We start from the raw sequence: 18,583 nt of genomic DNA on the forward strand, positions 1-18,583 counted from the left end.
TGTGGACAAAAGTGTTCAACTCATTTGGGTAAATAACAAGACATGTGATTGATGGTAAGAGTATGTTTAGCTTTATTAAGAAATTGTCACGCTGTCACCCAGAGTGACTGTGCTGTTTTGTGTTGCTGCCAGCAAAGAATGAGAGCTCCTATTGCTCCACATCCTCACCAGCGTTGGTGGTGTCAGTGTTTTGGATATTCGCTATTCTAATATGTATGTAGTGCTATCTCACTGTTTTAATTTGTAATTCTCTAATATCATATGATGTAAAGAACACCTACATTTTAACAACTGCTAATACCACCACTACCACTACTTACTAACACTTAATTAGCACTTCCTATGTACTAGACCAAGCACTTTTCACGTACCTTCTCACACCATCATGAATCAGATCCTATTATTTTTAGGCATTTTTGCAGAAAATGCAAACAAACAAACTGAAGTTTAGAGAAGTTAAGTACATTCTAGTAAATGGTTTCTCTGACTCCAAATCTCATCTCTTAATTACTAGTGTCTTTTTCTTCCTCTCTCAAAGTGTGATCCTAGAATCTCTCACTTCAGAATCAACTAGGATATTGATAAAAACTCAAACTCCCAAACACTCTCCTGACACCACCATGGAGAAAAAAAAAGGCAACCCACTTCTGTCTTCCTGCCTGGAAAATTCCATGGACAGAAGAGCCTGGAGGGCTGTAGTCTGTGGGGTCACAAAGAGTCAGACACAACTGAGCGACTGAGCACATCGACATTACTCTATTACATCAAAATCTTCAAAATGAGTATCTTGAGAGGGGGATTCTGATTTATATCCAAGACTGACAATCACTACACACTACACTATCATATAAGGATTATTTAAAATCTAAGGGACGGCGGAGCCTGGTGGGCTGCCGTCTATGGGGTCGCACAGAGTCGGACACGACTGAAGCGACTTAGCAGCAGCAGAAGTTGTGGTATTTTATTGTACTTGATTCATGTATTTCTCTTTGAATCATATTTATAAAATTTAATTATTTATATAAAGTAAACTATACTGGAAACAGTGAGCAAATATCTTCAATGTAAGTCAATAAGTGGTTCGCTGTGTCTCCTCATTAGAGAATACATAAAAAGTTTTCCCCACAGATATCCAAGCTTGTATCAGAAAATATCTACCAAAGATTCTTATTATTAGTATATGCACTTGAGTGCAGATTATAAAATATAAGAGCTCTCACCTAGATATGGATTCTAAGATAATATATCTGGATGAGGAAGACAATAAAATTGATAGTTTATAATAAGGAAGCATAGCTATAATTCTAATAAGAGGGAAAAAAAAGTCCATTGAATAACTCTTAGGTATCCCTCTGTGCTAGATAAATTGGACAAAATCATACAAAATATTCCTAGTGTTATGATAGATTTGTCTAAATGTATGTCTGTATACCCTTTTTATTGGGTATATATGTATATATATAATACCTATAAATACACATGTATATGGGACTCCATGGTGACTCAGTAGTAAAGAATCCACATGTAAATGCAGGAGATGCAGTCTCGATCCCTGGGTTGGGAAGATCCCCTGGAGAAGGAAATGGAAACCCACTCCAGTATTCCTGCCTGGGAAATCCCATGGACAGAGAAGTCTGTTGGGCTACAGTCCATGGGGTCCCAAAAGGAGTCAGACATGACTTAGCAATGAAACAATAACAACAATGCATGTATATATATATATGTGTGTGTGTGTGTGCTTGTAAAGTTTATAGTAAATTTTAAACATCAACTCAGGCCAGGCAAAAATCAACAAAACAGAAAGTCTATAAAAACTTATGAATTAAATTAAATAGATATGTATTCCTTGTGACTTTTGACCCAAGACATTATTAAGGATATTCTCAATAGGATTACCTGTATTCAAATCCTCGTTATGCCTCTAAATAGGTTTGGAACTTTGGATATTGAAAGACTTGGTTTACATCATCATTCTAAATGGAGGTAGAGATATATCTACACTGTAGAGTTGTTGCATTAAACCCATTAGACAGTGCCTGAATCACATTAAGCAGTCAATAAATGTGAGTTATTATCTTAACTCTTATTATTATTCATAGGAAAAATTCAAAAATGGGAAGGGACTTGAGTAGTAGAGTGGAAAGATGCTAGAATGCCAGTGTGGTAGCTAATGGTATCAGGAAGTAAACGGTATGTGACAAATGCACAGTGTAGAAATTAAGCACTCTAGGAATGGAAAACAGAAGAACTCACTTTTCACAGGAGTGGGCACGGATGGTTTCTTCAAGAAACCTAAATGAGTTTGCAGTTGTCTTTAGGAGGAGAAAATGTGCATTTGAAGGGAGTGTGCTTTCAGGGATGTACAAATTCAGAGATTTTAGCACTTCTCCACGGATGGAAGAACCTCAATTGGACCCTCAGTCAGAGCCCACTGTGCCAAGATTTGGAATGTAAGCAGAGGGAGATTCAAGGTAGGTGCTACATAAGAAAGAAGCTCGGATCCAAGTGAGAAGAAGGCATCTTTCTAGCACTAACTGAAGCTCACCTTGGGTAGCAACTATAGCCACGCATAGCTAGGAAATTGCAGACAGGACAAGAGAACCCTTTAGAGAAGCATGCCCCTGAAGCCAGAAGAGAAGAGGCATAGCTTCCTGAAGCTACAAATCCTGCCAAGAAGAGCATTAACCGTTCTCTATCACAGCCTGTGAACTTCTGCAATCAATAAGAAAGAGTGGGCTCAGACTGGGCCTCGTTTCACCATGAAATTTGGAATTGAACAATAGACTCTTATCTCCCATTTTCTACATGGTGTCAGACACAAGCTCAGTTGACATAGCATTTAACAATATGCAAATGAGTCAACGGCCTTGAGTTAATGGCCTTGCAAGGAAGATCCCAAAGAAGATGCCCAGCAAAAGATAAAACTCCTTTCTCCTTACAATTTCTTTTGTCTATCTCCTTGTTGATCTCAGTATTTGCTACCTTGAGGAGTTCTAAAAGCATAAACAAGGCAGTTTATCTCTTAAATGTGCATCCTAAGGCACTGTAACCTAGTCATCAGTTTTCAAGTTGATATGTTTTTTTTTTAACTCCATTTTAATCATCATCCCTTTCTCCTCCCACCACCAATTGCCTCCTTTTCTCTTCTTTAAAATGTATCTTTTTCTCTCCAGTTTGCTCTAGAGTAGAGTTGCTAATTGCATATTTATGATGCAGCTTTTCAGGTTTTCTTTTCTGTGTTGTGGGGAACAGAACCCTTCTCAGACACAACTTTGCTGTTTTTGGCAAGGCTATTGGTGGTGCTGCGTTCTTTTATCAGGAGACACAACAACAATGACTGAAGTCTTAAAACATCAAAGACTGAAGCTTAACACATCAATGCATCCATAAATATCTAATAAAAATTAGAGATTCCAAAATGGTAACACTCTAGCTCTAGTAAAGGTTTTTGTACATTAACTCGAATAGTTTTATGGATGAGATGGTTCCTCTCATCTACTATTTGGTTACCCAGTGGTACAGTTCCAAAAAAGACAGAATTAATGTTTGATTCTTTTCTTTCATCTAGTTTTCATGAGAACAAATTGGTTTCCTATCAACCTCAGAAGGGAACCAATTAAGATTTAAATGTATCTGGTGGATTCCCATCCACTGTAATTTCTATCCTTACCAAAGCTCAACATTTTCTTTGGCTCGGTAGAGGCATTTTAATGCTCCCTTTTAATTCCCCTTAACATTATCCTAACAGTCTTTGAATGTTCTCATGCTAGTTTATGTCAAAACGTTTCAGGTTTATCTGGTACATTGCTTATTCCAGATACAGTGCATCTATTTCTATAAAAAGCCCTGACTTCTTTTATGATGACAATCTGGCTGTAGGTGATAATTGTTGCTCCTAGGGTTGCTAGATTTAGCAAATAAAAATAAAGGACACTATGTTAGTTTCCATTTCAAATAAACAACAAATACATTGTCCCAAAAGCTACACAGGACAACTTGTACTAGAAAGTATTTGTTGTTTATCTGAAATCAAATTTAAATGGACAGCCTATATTTTATCTGACAACTGATTACAACTAGGTAGGTCATTGGACAGTATTAGTCCAGGTCCTCTGAGAAGCAGGTATGATTAGCTATGCAAGAGAGTTACGGGAGGAAATCATTATGAGGAAACAAAGCCAAAGGTTTGAAAAGACAAGGGAGCCCTCAGAGGGTGATGCAGGCTTGAGATGAAAGGAGAGTAAGGGAATCAGAGTCTCAAATTACAGTTCAGTTCAATAAATATAAATATTTATAAATATATGCATATCCCTGGTTCACATGTTATTTTCTTAAATATCTTAAATGTGTAGATTTATTTTCCCCTTAGGATAAAGTATTGTTGTGGAAAAATCGAATGATAATATTAGTTAAAGTACTTTTTTGCCTACATGCCCTTCCTACTTTCTTCCTTTAAAATCTCTTAATTTTACATGGTGTTGATTGTGCTCTGTTAATAATCTCAGACACATTATGTGATTTTTGAAAAAGTAGTTAAAAAAATTTTTTTTCAATGTCATGATATTTTCTTAAATCATTGTTTTTAATGTTTCTTCTCCCTCCCACCTTGATTTGTTTTCCCACTAAGGAACTCCCATAATCTGTATGTTGGATCTTCCTTTGTGTCTGCAATATTTATGGTTTTCTTTTGGACATGTTTATGTCTTTCTTCACTTCTTTTGGTTTTTTATCATTTTTCCCTTCCCACTTTGATTTTCCTTAGAAAGTAAATATTTTACTCTTTGCTGATCATTTATTCTCTGTCATAATACTTAACACTGTCACTGAACCTTGAAAACAATCATAAGTATATGTAAATGATCAAGTATGAAAAAGTTTTGTATTCCAGTAACTTTATTTATAAAATATGAAGTGAGCTGCAAACTATAGTTTGCCAATCTTTGGTCTATTGGGATATTATTCTCCTTCTTTCTTGCAGGAAGTTTGTTTTAAAGGGAAACGTTTAGGTGAACTTTTAGATTGTTAGAAGTTCAGACAGGTTTTCTAACTTCAAATAAATCTTTTTTGTTTTCCTGTAGTGCTTAAAAAAACATAATAGCTTGTGCTCTTAGATTTCCCAGACCTGTTCACCTTTTGTCCATATTTTCTCTTTCCTTCATCTCTATTATTTTTATTCTGCTCAATTTTGATTCCACTTCTAGTAATTTTTCCTCAGTGTGGGGTCCAGTGTTGGAAAGAAGCCTTGAAAGGTCAATTTCAAAAGTTCAAAGGATCTAGGCTGCTTTAGCTACCTTAGACTTTGACATTGGCTTGTTAAGAGCTATGAAGTTAGGAACTATGAAGCTGTGAAGTGTTTGAGATTTTACAAGGCTTACAAGTTAACAAGTTAACCTACCAGTTTTATGGATATTTTCAAAAAGAATGAGACTCTTGAGTAGACAAAGAATTTTACTACTTATAGCAAAGAGCATGAAAGTGAAAGTCGCTCAGTCCTGTCCAACTCTTTGCGACCCCATGGACTATACAGTCCATGGAATTCTCCAGACTAGAATACTGGAGTAGGTAGCCATTTCCTTCTCCAGGGGATCTTCCCAACCCAGGGATCAAACCCAGGATTCCCACATTTCAGGAGCATAAATATCATCATATTCTATGTGTAAGCTCTCCTTGTCCCCAGGCCCCATGGAGGTGAGTGACTGGACCCAGATGAATGTTGGCTTATACAGTGGGTTACAGACGAGGAACCCTGAGCTTAAGAAAGTCAAACCTTTTTCAGTGAGAAGTAAGGAAGCTCTTTGCCTTTGTTCCAGAGGAAGACCATGCTCCCTCTTTCCAGGATAATTGCTATCTATACAAATATACTTTAAAAGATACTCAAGAATAAAAGACCATTTCTTGTTAGTAAGACCTGCAGAAATGGGAGAGATCAACTGGAAATTGACTCTCCACAGAATCCCTTTCACTCACTATTGAAATGCACAAAACCTCTCCTAGTTATTTTTATATTGATCCACCATGCTTTCTTGTGAATACCATCCACTGACTATTTTTTGGTTTTTTTCCTTGAATATTTTGGGATTGTAGGTATGTCATTTGCCCTACTGCTTCCCTCTGCTTTCTCTAGATACCACAGGCCCTCCGGCTGCATGGCTTTCGGTATTTACAGATTAGTAGAGGTGTTTTATTGAATGGATTTGTTGTAAATGTTGTGCTTCTGGTTTTGATGTCTAGTTCTCATCTAGCCTAAACCCATGCTGACATCACTGCAGTCCATCTTCCCAAAATAACCGTATCTTTTAAAGAAAGTATGCCAAGCTGATTTTCCTTTTTTTTTTTTTTGAATTCTCATTTTGAACACCAACTTCACTATGCTATGACATGGTTATACTTGGTGATCATACGGAGTTGAAGTGGGGTGTTTGACCTTTTCCCCCTCCTCTCGACACTAAATGGTACTAAGTTTTTCTATCATTTTAACTGGAGGTCCAGTCTTTTTCTTTTCTATTGACAAGATTACATATTTTCCCTTCTTGCTATTATTTATGTATCTCACCCTACAATAATTCTTGTTACCCTCTTTTTGAATATCTTACCCAAAGACTAGTAAATCAGACAAATAAACTTGTTTAAAATGTGTGCAGAGGTTGCAAAGGAAAAAGGAAAATGCTCTGAGTTTGGGCATAATTCTAGAAGATTCTGTTGACCTTGTTTTGGCATTATATGGACAGGTATAGAAATTTAAACTATATGAAGATGACAAACCTTTGTATTCAATTCAACATTTCCTCATAAGTTTACCTAGTATGGATCTTCCTCCCTCAAATTAAGTATAAGATTTATATACAAGGTGGGAAATAGACGTCCATAGGAGCTGCATTGCCAATATAACTCTTATCTCCAAATTCATTTTTTCCTATGAGTTCTCAGTACTAGAGGCTCAGTATTTTACAGCACATACTATCTGCTCATGAGCAGTGAAAAATTCCAAGTTTATTTGGCTTTCACTTGGTGTTTTGAAACTCAGCAATATCTGGCAAGCCTTTACCTATATCCAGCCTCAGCAGATCAGAGGATTATCAAGATTACATAATTCCTACATGTTAAATAGAAAAGCGTAAAATATTCTGAGACAATAGGAAGATAGAAAAAAGATATTTTCTTTGGGTGATGCTGCTCAATAAATTAAATAAAAAAATAAGTTCATAGCAGATTGTGAGAGAGCTTAATATTGAAATGGTAAGGAGAAGAATTATTTTTTTTCAAAGTACATTTCATCCACAACCTCTTTTACTTAAGCAAGGAGACTGATATAGACTCCCACCCACAAGCCCTGCACACACACAAACTGTACCTCTGTGCTCAGTAAGCTTTTCTGCCCCCCATGCAAATTACAGTTTAGTAGAAAAGGTAAAATGTCTTTTGTGGCAATTAGAATGCTGAGCAAGCTAACACAGAATAAAGGCATAAATTGTGTAGTGAGGTATACACTAGAAGACATACTAATGAAGAGTGTCTCTATGAACTTGAGTTAGGAAAGGATGTGGGAGGAGCTTAGCCCTGATCAGTCAATTACAGTTGAGAAGATGGACAAGCCAGTGGATCACTTCTCCACAAGGAGGGGTAGGGAACCACAAAAGAGACTGCCATCCATCCTATGAGGCTATTTTGATGTCCTATCAATAGGATTAAATGCTCATATGAATACTACTGACTCAAAAAAATGGCTAATTAATTGGTATTTCTCTAGTCAATGATTTGTATAAATTGTGATATTTGTTAGTGATTTTCTCCACCTCCTCCACTGATGCATGTAGTCAATTGTTAAGTGCAAAAATGATAAACATTACAAGAAAATATAGATAATTGATAGTAATTGAAAAATATCAAATATAAATCAACCAGAAAAGAATAAGGAAATTAAAATTTGGAGTATGCTTTCTATAATTATATGAATGTATGGCAAAAACCACTACAATATTGTAAAGTAATTAGCCTCCAACTAATAAAAATAAATGGAAAAAAGAAAAAAAAAAAGAACCAATGGCAGAAGCTATACTTAATACCTAACCAAAAGGAATTAAAGTATTTCACAATTCTTATGAAAACATTAATAAGAATATAAAAGACTTAATATACCTGGATATCCCTAACAGCGTTAGAATGCCTCTTTTGGTTTCCCCCCTTTCTTTTTCTCTTCTCATTTCTCCTTAATCTCTTCTTCAACTTTCTCCTTTTTTGATTTGAATAAAGATACATGAAGTTAGTAAATATTTAGAATCATAAGATAGACATCAAGTGACTCAGTTATCTTCCCAAATAGATACAGATGATGGATAGGTAGATGAATACAAGGATATAAGTGATCTACATTAAGAGCAAACAACTCATCTAGGTTAATATGTTAAACAGAGTTAAACAGTGTTCAGTAATAAAAGATGTATTTTATGTGCCTCATTTCAATAGTGGTCACATCCCAAGATGCCCTGAACTATATTTGCAAAATCTAAACATAGAACTCTGGGATGAAAGGACGGATTGGGAATCTGAAGACTTGGCCTCAATTTTCTTTGGAAATGGTAGAAGGAAAGTTGCCAGTGGTAGAAACTCAGTTGGTAGAGAAGAATGCCAGGGGCCCTTTAATGCTAGTGGATGGGCTGGAGCCTTCTCATCTGAATCTTAGACTAGATTATCTTAAGTTTTCAAGAAGAAAATTTGTGAGGAAGTGTGAATCTAGCACTAAATCCTTAAAAATACATTGAGCATGGTGAAATTGTTAAAAAAAAAAGAAGAAGAAAAGAAAGAAGGAATTCTCTCTGAAATTAGTCAAGATCTCAAGTTTTATCTTTCAATGTATAAAAGATTTCTCTGAATGAGAAATGTTCTTTTTGCTGTTCTGGGAATTATATAAGGAAAGGAATCAGGTAACCACTATGAAGTCTGAGTGTAGGAGAAGTAATAATGTACTTTCCAAGGACAAAGATAAAGAGGTTATTTTGAATCATTAGAAAAACTAGTCCTGTTTAGGAAGTCAGAAATATCAGAGATATTAGGTTCATAGAAATGTATCTATCACACATTACCTGAAAAGAACAAATAGTATGCCAGTGTTTCTAAGTACTTTTCCACATCTGACAATCCTTCTGTCGTTTGTGGACAACATCTGATGCAGGAAACATGATTTCATTTCTGAAGGAATAGGAAGAGGAGGAAATAATTATCACAAAAAGGAAGGGAAGGTATTTTTACATAATTACTCTTAAAAACCAAATAAACACAAACCCCTTGTAAAGCAAGGATACTGAAGTGAGTAGCCATTCCCTTCTCAAGGGGATCCTCCTGACACAGGGATCAAACCTGGTCTCCTTCAGGCAGATTCTCTACCCTCTGAACCATCAGGGAAGTATAAAGCATCTAGTGGGTAAAAATAACAGGCAATTCCCCCCACATTCTAGATGCTTTGGTGTTGTGATTCAGCTATACATTGGAGAGAAAATATTACATGGGAAACTCATGTTCACTGCTTTCCTGTCTTCATACTCGTGTATGTCATAGCAGGACTGTTGGGGATAAAGATTTGAGGTGTGTTAATGTAACAACCAAGAGGACCGTGCAGTCCTGGTCTCAGTGCGAATGAGAAGTTTGTTAATATCTTCCTGTCTCCAGTGAGCAACAGGAATGACTCTCAGGATATTGCAACTCTGTCTGCTTCCACCAGAGATCATAATTGGGCTATGAATTTTTACAACAGGAAAGTCTTCCTATCATAGACAGAGACTAACAAGTTTAGTTAAATTAATGCCCACAGCATCTCAGAACAGGATGAGCTCTGTATATGGGTGTCACTCAAATATGTAGTGACACTAACTCTTTTTCTTTCTTTTTTATTAAAACATCTTTGTGATAGTTTACTGGTTAGAGCTTCTGTTAATAACATATATCTTATTTCTGAGGATTGCTCAGCATCCTGGTCTTCTGCCCAGTGACATGACATGCACTTCGGGGAATTCAAGGAGCCAATTGAGGTGAATAGAGGTGATTTATAAATCGAAAGCAAATGATAGTGGAAGATGTGAATCAAAGCTATTTCTTGATCTGCGAAAAGCTAATTGGGCACATTTCAGGACAGGTCTCAAAGGCACAGCTCATGAACTCTGTCTTCCTGATGCTCTGCTCATTACAGACATTCAATAGAGGACTGGCTAATGCTAGAGAAATCCCCATCAAAGTAGCCTTAACATGACACTGCAGATTTACTTCTGGAGAGAGAGAGAGAGAAGCAAAAAGAGAGAGATTCCAGGCAACCAGCCTTTACAGAGTCCTATTTGCCTTAAGTAATTGATCTGAAACTGAAGCACTTGTCTCTAAAGGCTATCTGGGCTTCACAAATCCTCAAGGGACTTTGTCTTCCTCTAACTTTTCAGGGTTTAGCCAGGCTTTATTTGTCACTGTTTGTTGTCAGAGGAAATGTGGGATTTTATAGCCCTGTGTCTACCCTTTGATATGGAAGACTGAATATAGCACACATGATCTAAATATTATGGAAAAACCCATTTTTGCCACTAATGCTTAAAAATTTTAATGATAATCTTCAATGGATTTAATTATCTAAATCTCATGGCTTATGCTGTTAGTCATGTTAATAATTCTAGGTAAAATTAAATGTATGAATTGGTATCATACTTTTAAAGAATCAAATATCAAGGAAAGAAAGACATTGCAAATGTTCACAATGTCATATGTGAGAACACTTTTGGCTGACTTGGAAAATTTAAATCAATATATTGAGGAAGCAACTTAGTGAGTTATGTTTACATGGGAACCTGAAACTAGGATTTGAGTCAGTAAAATTTTTCCAAAGGGAATAGAGGAGTCTGAATCCTAGAAATTTTCCTGAATAATATGGCCACATGTTGCAAGATTTGGATATTTATAACCCCAAATAAAAGGGATTTTGGAGGACAATCTCTTCAGGTTTTTGCAGTTTTAAGACTCTGATTCCATTCCACAAAAACTGTAGGAAAACTTACTTTATCATTGCCTGACTGTTATAAAATGAATGCTTGTCCATGAGTTAGCTCATTAAAGATAATATATGAAAAAAGTACTGAGAAATACTGTATAAATCTCTGCAAAACTCTCCTTTAATGAAACTTTGTTTTTTTAGAAATGACGCACTATAAAGAAATTAATTTTAATTTTCTGAATTCTAAAAATAGTATCAAGACAAGAATTGTCAGTGTACACACATGTGTAACTAGAGAGTCAGGGGAAGTTTGGTGATATTAAGGATCTTTTGTGAAGTAATTTACTTACCTATTGATTTTTTGTATTATTTTTGTAAGTACTTGTCTCACTAAGATTTAAAAGTATGTAATGTAAATATTTTAACATTTCAATGACACGTGTTTGCTCCATAAACTTATTATTCTGCTCCATAGAAATTTATAGAGAAAGATGGGATCTTAGTGGTCATGTACTCTAAAGATTTGAATTATACCAGGTAAGGAAGCAGATCCATAAGTGACTTTCAGTTCAGTCACCCAGTCATGTCCGATACTTTGCGAACCCATGGACTGCAGCAGGCCAGGCCTCCCTGTGCATCACCAACTCCCGGAGTTTACTCAAACCCATGTCCATTGTGTCGGTAATGCCATCCAATCATCTCATTCTCTGTCGTCCCCTTCTTCTCCTGCCTTCAATCTTTCCCAGCATAAGGGTCTTTTCCAATGAGTCGGTTCTTCTCATCAGGTGGCCAAAGTATTGGAGTTTCAGCTTCAACATCAATCCTTCCAATGAACATTCAGGACTGATTTCCTTTAGGATGGACTGGTTGCATCTCCTTTCTAAACAAGGGATTCTCAAGAGTTTTTTCTAGCACCACAGTTCAAAAGCATCAATTCTTTGGTGCTCAGCTTTCTTTATAGTCCAGCTCTCACATCCATACATGACCACTGGAAAAACCATAGCCTTGACTAGACAGACCTTGGTTGGCAAAGTAATGTCTCTGCTTTTTAATATGCTGTCTAGGTTGGTCATAACTTTCCTTCCAAGGAATAAGTGTCTTTTAATTTCACGGCTGCAGTCCCCACCTGGAGTGATTTTGAAGGCCAAAAAAGTAGTCTCTCACTGTTTCTATTGTTTCCCCATCTATTTGCCATGAAGTGATGGGACCAGATGCCATGATCTTCATTTTCTGAATGTTGAGTTTTAGGCCAGCTTTTTCACTCTCCTCTTTCACTTTCCTCAAGAGGCTCTTTAATTCTTCTTCGCTTTCTGCTGTAAGGGTGGTGTCATCTGCATATCTGAGGTTATTGATATTTCTCCTGGCAATCTTGATTCCAGCTTGTGCTTCTTCCATCCCAGCATTTCTCATGATGTACTCTGCATATGAGTTAAATAAGCAGGGTGACAATATACAGCCTTGACATACCCCTTTTCCTATTTGGAACCAGTCTGTTCTTCCACGTTCAGTTCTAACTGTTGCTTCCTGACCTGCATACAGGTTTCTCAGGAGGCAGGTCAGGTGGTCTGGTATCCTCGTCCCTTTCAGAATTACTTCTGCCCATACCTCCGTGCATGAACTAGGGCATGAGACTAGGGCAAGAACTACAATATGATCACACCTAGTCTGGTACAGGTCCTCTTGTCTACACTGTACTAGCCTTATATCTAATTGAGTAGTTTTAAAACTTTGTAGATGTTTGATTGTAAATTAGTGTTTTATGTCTTTATATGATAACATAATCAGAAACCATACAACACTCAGCTTCAGACATTCTCTCAGAATATAAGCCTTTTTTTTTTCTTGACCAGTGGAATTTTTTCTTCAATAAGGAATAAAGTAGAAAATCTTATGTTGTAATTCAAGGACATCACATTTCAAAAAATAGAGTTAATTAAGTTGGAGACATTAGTTTACCTGTGCTGTGCTTCGTCATGTCTTTGTGACTTCCTTGAGCGTAGCCTGCCAGGCTCCTCTGTCGGTGGGGTTCTCTAGGCAAGAATACTGGAGAGGGTTGCCATGCCCTCCTTCGGGGGATCTTCCCAACCTAGAGGATCAAACCCAGGTCTGCTGCATTGCAGGTAAATTCTCTACTGTCTGAGCCACCAGGGAAGCCCAGTTTATCTGTGATTAAGTTTTAATTAATGCCCTTAACTTAGATCCCAACAGCTGTAAAATAATCCTCTTAGCTTGGGCTCAGTCGTGTCTGACTCTGCAATCCCATGGACTGTAGCCTACCAGGCTCCTCAGTCCATGGGGTTTTACAGGCAAGAATACTGGAGTGGGTTGCCATTTCCTTCTCCAGGAGATCTTCCCGAGCTAGGGATCCAAACCGGGTCTCCCGCATTGTAGGCAGACGGTTTACCCTCTGCACCACCAGACAAGATAAGGACCCACCAGAAAGACAAAAACTCAAATTAAATCAAAGAATCTTTCCTTTAAAATAGGATGTATGCACACAAATACACATTATACATGAAACATACAACTTATGTCTTGAATTGTGACCCAAGTGGATTTTATAGTGAATACTGATAATGGATGCAAAATGAACAGCTTAATTCAATCAAATAAGTAATCTTAAGTAGAATTAGGATAACTTGCTTGTCCTATGTGGCAGAAATCTTTGTATATAACTCAATTCCTGCAAGTCAGTTGTTCAATATAGAAACAAATGCAAAGGATGAAACATCGAAATAATGACCAGAAGAGCAAAATATAAGGACAAAAACACTTTTTGAATAATAGAGCACCCTTTCTCCCAAAACATTATATGTAAGGGAAAATCTGTATTGTCAGATTTAAAGGCTAAATTGCCCAATAGCTATTTCACTACTGTTTCATTAAAAACTTTTGTTTTGCATTTTTACAACTAGCAGAATTATTCCTATTAAAATGGTCTAACACACTGTAATAGATCACTCATAATATGTGCTTCATTACCTGTTTTTGAAAAGCAACTTTTCTCTCCATTCAAATACTACTTTTTTCTGTAGAGAAAGTCATTTTATTCTCTAATCTACTCAAATTTGGTGAACCTGGCTGTCTTAAAAAAAAAGTATATCTTAAAGGCACTATTACAATTAAGGCTTAGGACAAGTGTAACAGTGCATACGTTAGGAACTAACAAGGCAGGATAAGAACATTGTTTTATCCTACAACATTTCGTCAGCTGTGTGTATGTATATGTGCGTGCGCGCTCAAGTGTTGACTATTTGCGACACCATGGACTGTAGCCTGCCAGGCTGCTCTGTCGGTGGAATTTTCCAGGCAAGAATTCTGGAGCAGGTCGCCATTTCCTACTCCAGAGGATCTGCCCCCCAGCAGGGATCAAACCCAGGGTCATCTCTTGAGTTTGCTAGGAGGTGGCCTGTTCTTGGACTAAGTAACTCAGACAAGGATGGAGTTGGTCCTTAGCTAATAAAACAGGACTCAAGGCGACTCCTCTCCCCTCCCCCACGCATTTTCTAGGTCCCTTCTGCTGAAACCTCACAGCTTGTCTTCTGAACCCTCTAGTACCGGATAGTTGATTCCTCCCTTCCAGCCTCTGGAAAGAAATCTCAACAACCAGTGCTTGAGACCCAGGGGCCTATTGTTGCCCCCTGCTCTGGGCGGGTCCTTTCTATCATCCCGGGAAGTCCGCGTGCTAGAGCGTTTGGATGAAACTGGCGCACTTGGTTTTATTATACCCACAGGGAGTCGGCTCCAAAAAGCTACATTGACTCAATGTTTTGTATCCACGGTCCAGGCTCCTAGTACTCACTACAACGTAAACTTTGAAAGGGAGAGAGCTGTGTTGAGGAAGGGTACGGTGTAAAGGGGCTTAAAATGTGAGGATTTGTCTTCGTGTCCAGAGAAAGAGAGAGAGAGAGAGAGAAAAGTATGAGGACCAGAGTATCGTTTTTTTATTCAACCTTTAGGAATTCCACTGGCATTATTAACCAACTAGCCGGGGAATCCAGGCTGGAGGCTAAAGGATCCCTGTCTATCGACTCAAATCAGAAGACCGGTCATAATCAGTCCACGATAACCTCTGGGGTCCCGATAGGTGCTGGTGCCCGGGATGGGGCTCTGGACGGCCAGGACCCCTCTGCCCGCTGGCTTCTCGGAGCGCAGGAGCATGCCCAGTAACAGCGCAGCAGCCACCGAGGGCTTTGCCGGCGCGCACTCCGCTTCTCCGGGTTTTAGCAGGAGCCCGCGGGGGGCGGGCGGGGGTGAGCGGACCCGCGGAGCCGGGCAGCCTCCGCCGCGCGTGTGGGGCGCTCGCGCTAGGCGCAGTGCTCTCGGCCGCTTTGCAGTTGCTCCAGAGATGCTGGCGCGCGGCTCCCGGCTGCTCCACCTGGCGCGCTGAGCTCGGCGCGGGGCGCCCCCGGGGGCTGGCGGGGGGCGCAGACTGCGGTGGAGGCGAGCCGGGCTCCTCCGGGACTGCGAGACCACGCTCCAGCGCTGGCAGGTGCCGCTCTCCAGCCGCTGGCCGCTCCACTAACTTGGCACTTGGCGGGGTCGGCTTTCCAAGGCCGTCTGCGCTTTGGGGGGGCGGGGTGGAGGTGGGGGGCGGGGGGAGTGGGGAGTTAGAGGGTCTGCGGTGGCCGAAGGAGGGATCCTGCAAGGGGGAGCTTGCCTGCTGCCGCTCCTCTTCCCCTCCCCATCGCTGCCCTCCCCCCACCCCGTCGCCGCCGCTTTGCCTTCCGCCAATTCGGAGAGCCTCGGGAGCCTGTGACATGCGATTCCTGCCAAGTGACGGTCCCCGAGTCTGAAGTGCCCGCGAGGAAGTGAGCGCCGCCGCGGGCCGCGGGCGATGACCGCCATGAAGCAGGAGCAACAGCCCACCCCGGGGGCCAGGGCGAGCCCGGCGCAGCCGGCCGAGCAGGTGAGAGCTGGCAGCTGCGGCCGGGCCCTCCCAGCAAGGGAGGCTCCAGCCCGCGCTGCCCCCGCCCCTACTCCCGGGCTCGGCTCCCACGCCTCCTTCTCCCCATCCACCCCCGCCCCGGTTCCAGGCTCTCCTCAGCTCCTCCATGGACTCTGCAGGAAGTTAGAGCCTCCGAGTGCGCTCCGGGGCCGGGCGAGAGGATGCGAAAGGTGGAGAGCCGCGGGGAAGGGGGCCGAGAGGTAAAGGCTGGCGTGGCCTGGGCAACCCCGCGGGCGGGCCCCCGACGGAGGGAGAGGTGGCCGGGGCCAAGAAATGGGGACCCCTTGGCTCCTACTGAAGCACGTTGGAGGAATTGCTGCTCTCCTGGAGGTTTCCACTTGCTGGGTTCGAACCCTGTTTTCACGTAGCTGAGACCAAAGCTTACCCGAGTAGGCAGATGACCTTTAGGCCATCAGAGTTTTTCCTTTCCTTTCTGTTTTCCTTTGAGGAGACCGGGACGGGGATGGGCGGGGGGGGGGGGGGGCGCAAAATGGGGGAAGTGGGTGTACCGCGCATCTGTTGTCTGCTTGGAACCGAGCTTGGAGCGAAAAGGCATGATTAGGTGGAACTGGGAAGATGCTGGCTTTAGTGATTTGTTGAGTCCAGATGTGTTGTTTCTGCAGAGATGAGGAGGTGCGCTGTGCTGGCTGAGGGTAATTTTAGTCCGTTTTCTGTCTTTCCTCTCTGGCCACCCCGTTTTGTTTCGGTCTTTAGGAATCTGTAGCATAACCCATACGGTGAATCTCCATCTCGTCTCTGTCCCCGGGTTGGGGTGACTCGTGAGTTCGGCGTCGCCTTTTCCCAAAGTTGGAGGGTCGGGAGCGCCGAGGTGCCCTGGCCAAGAGGAGGGAGGCTGTGTGAGCCGGCAGGTGATGCTGTCACGTTTACGCGTTTAGAGGGTCTGAACCAAGAGGGTTACACTTAGGTCTGCCGATAACCACGGAGCTGGAGGATGGAGGCGCCGGGGTCCAGAGGTGGTCTCTTTGCCCCGAGTGCACTATTGAAGGTCTCTCAAAGCATCTCTGGCGGAGACACTTCGAGCTCCTTGCTAGAAGTGGACGAAGTGGGTGCAGACAGCGAGGCTACGGGAGGGCTCGGCTCTTCGCATATTCTAAGCATTGAGGAGTTAGTGAAGGCGAGCTGTCGGCTCAGAGTGGCGGGAGGCAGAGGGGGCGACTCCAGGGCTGCCGTTATTAATATTCTAGTCCTGGTTGTCGCTCCTGGCTCGTGGCCTCTCTTTCGCCCTTCCCTCCCCTTCTCGTTTTGCTCACATATGTTTCACATAGGTGGTGAGGATTACTCAAAGACTTAAAGCCCCCTCCCTTTACTGAGAGGGATGATGCAGTTTTTATAAAGCAGTTGTTTTCTTAAACTATTCTTTTTGCTCCTTACCCTGAGAAAAGTATGAAAATATTAAAACATGTATATAACTTGTCCTTTCTCCTTGTATCTCTTTTCCCTGCTCCCTCCAGCACACATCACAAGGTAGCAACTGGTTAGCTGATTATAAAAATAATTTCAGGAGAGGAGCATGGATTTAACATCCTCTTTCAGGCTGACAGCTCTTAAATTTCATTAACAAGCCACTGAGCCTCTCTACTGCACTTGGAATGATACTACCAATAAGAATGATTAGTCAGGTGAGAGGCTCCACATGAAATCTTTACTCACTAACCTGTGACACCAGCTGGTTACTTGAGGCTCTGCAAACAGTTCAGTGATGGTGGAGGTGGGGAGGAAGAAGAGGATACAGAAGCTGAAAATGTTTATGTAAATAGTGAGCAAGCTGTATATCCACAGCAAAGCCCTCTTTCAGAACTAATCTGGTACTTAAAATTCACATGAAGACAGAGGCTCAAGCTTGAATCCGTTGGTGGTGTGCATTTTTGCTTATGCCACTTCGAATAGTCAGGGAGTGGCCATTTGTAGAAGTCTTGTTTTAATTGAGTTTTTTTAAGTGCCTTTCTGAGCACTGACAGGATTTTACAATGTCAATGGTATGCATATTACACTTGAGTTAAAATGAAAGAGATTGATTTCTCAAGGGAAAGGAAAGGAAGACTGAAATATACATGGCAGCATCCCACTGGGAGTTTTACAGGCAATCCCAGAAAATACCTATGTGCAGTCTATTCTTTGTCTAAAGCTTGACATACAAAATGATGAGCAGATGATGTGGACAATTTCTGTGATAGCTTAAACTATTTCTTTTAAGATTCTGTGTTTTTTATTAATAGTATTAGTCATTGTGATTTAATTCTGCAGTTGTTTGGTAACTCTCATGTGGTCCTAGATATAATGCCTACATATAGACAGGATCGATTGTTCAAGTTTCTGCAATATTTCCGGAAAAAAAAAGATTCACAAATTTATCTAAAAATGTAGCTGTATGAAATCCTACTTAATGGTTAAATAGGGGACATGTTCCAGTAAGTCACTTGGTAGGTGTTGATTTTGAGTGATTTAAGTTTTTGAATATTGCCAGAAAGGTCTTTCGCTTTTTGTGGTAGTAATTATTATGAAACCTCAAAGATGCCTTGTCCAGAGGCCATCAAACACCCATTTCCACCAATAGCATCATGGAAGACCAGAGTCTTTCTTCTCAGTGAGATGGTTATGAACTACATAATTTGATTGCTGTTGTGGCCTTTTAGAGAGTTCAACATCCCTAT

General features: G+C 40.6%; 1 protein-coding gene across 2 annotated transcripts in view; it reads left to right on the plus strand.

Annotated features, from left to right (window-relative positions):
* Positions 1-15,763: 15,763 nt before the first annotated feature.
* DPP10 (dipeptidyl peptidase like 10) overlaps positions 15,764-18,583 on the plus strand; it is a 717,819-nt gene continuing 714,999 nt past the window's right edge. The window contains exons 1-2 of one of the 2 annotated variants that reach the window (XM_043894622.1): positions 15,770-15,872; positions 16,031-16,111. In XM_043894622.1, coding sequence (XP_043750557.1) covers positions 15,801-15,872; positions 16,031-16,111 — 153 coding nt within the window. In that variant the 5' untranslated portion in view covers positions 15,770-15,800. Of the gene's footprint in view, positions 15,873-16,030; positions 16,112-18,583 lie in introns of both variants that reach the window. The other variant, XM_043894623.1, reaches the window with a different exon arrangement.

Source organism: Cervus elaphus, chromosome 33, assembly GCF_910594005.1.
Source record: "Cervus elaphus chromosome 33, mCerEla1.1, whole genome shotgun sequence".
NCBI classification, from domain to species: Eukaryota; Metazoa; Chordata; class Mammalia; order Artiodactyla; family Cervidae; genus Cervus; species Cervus elaphus.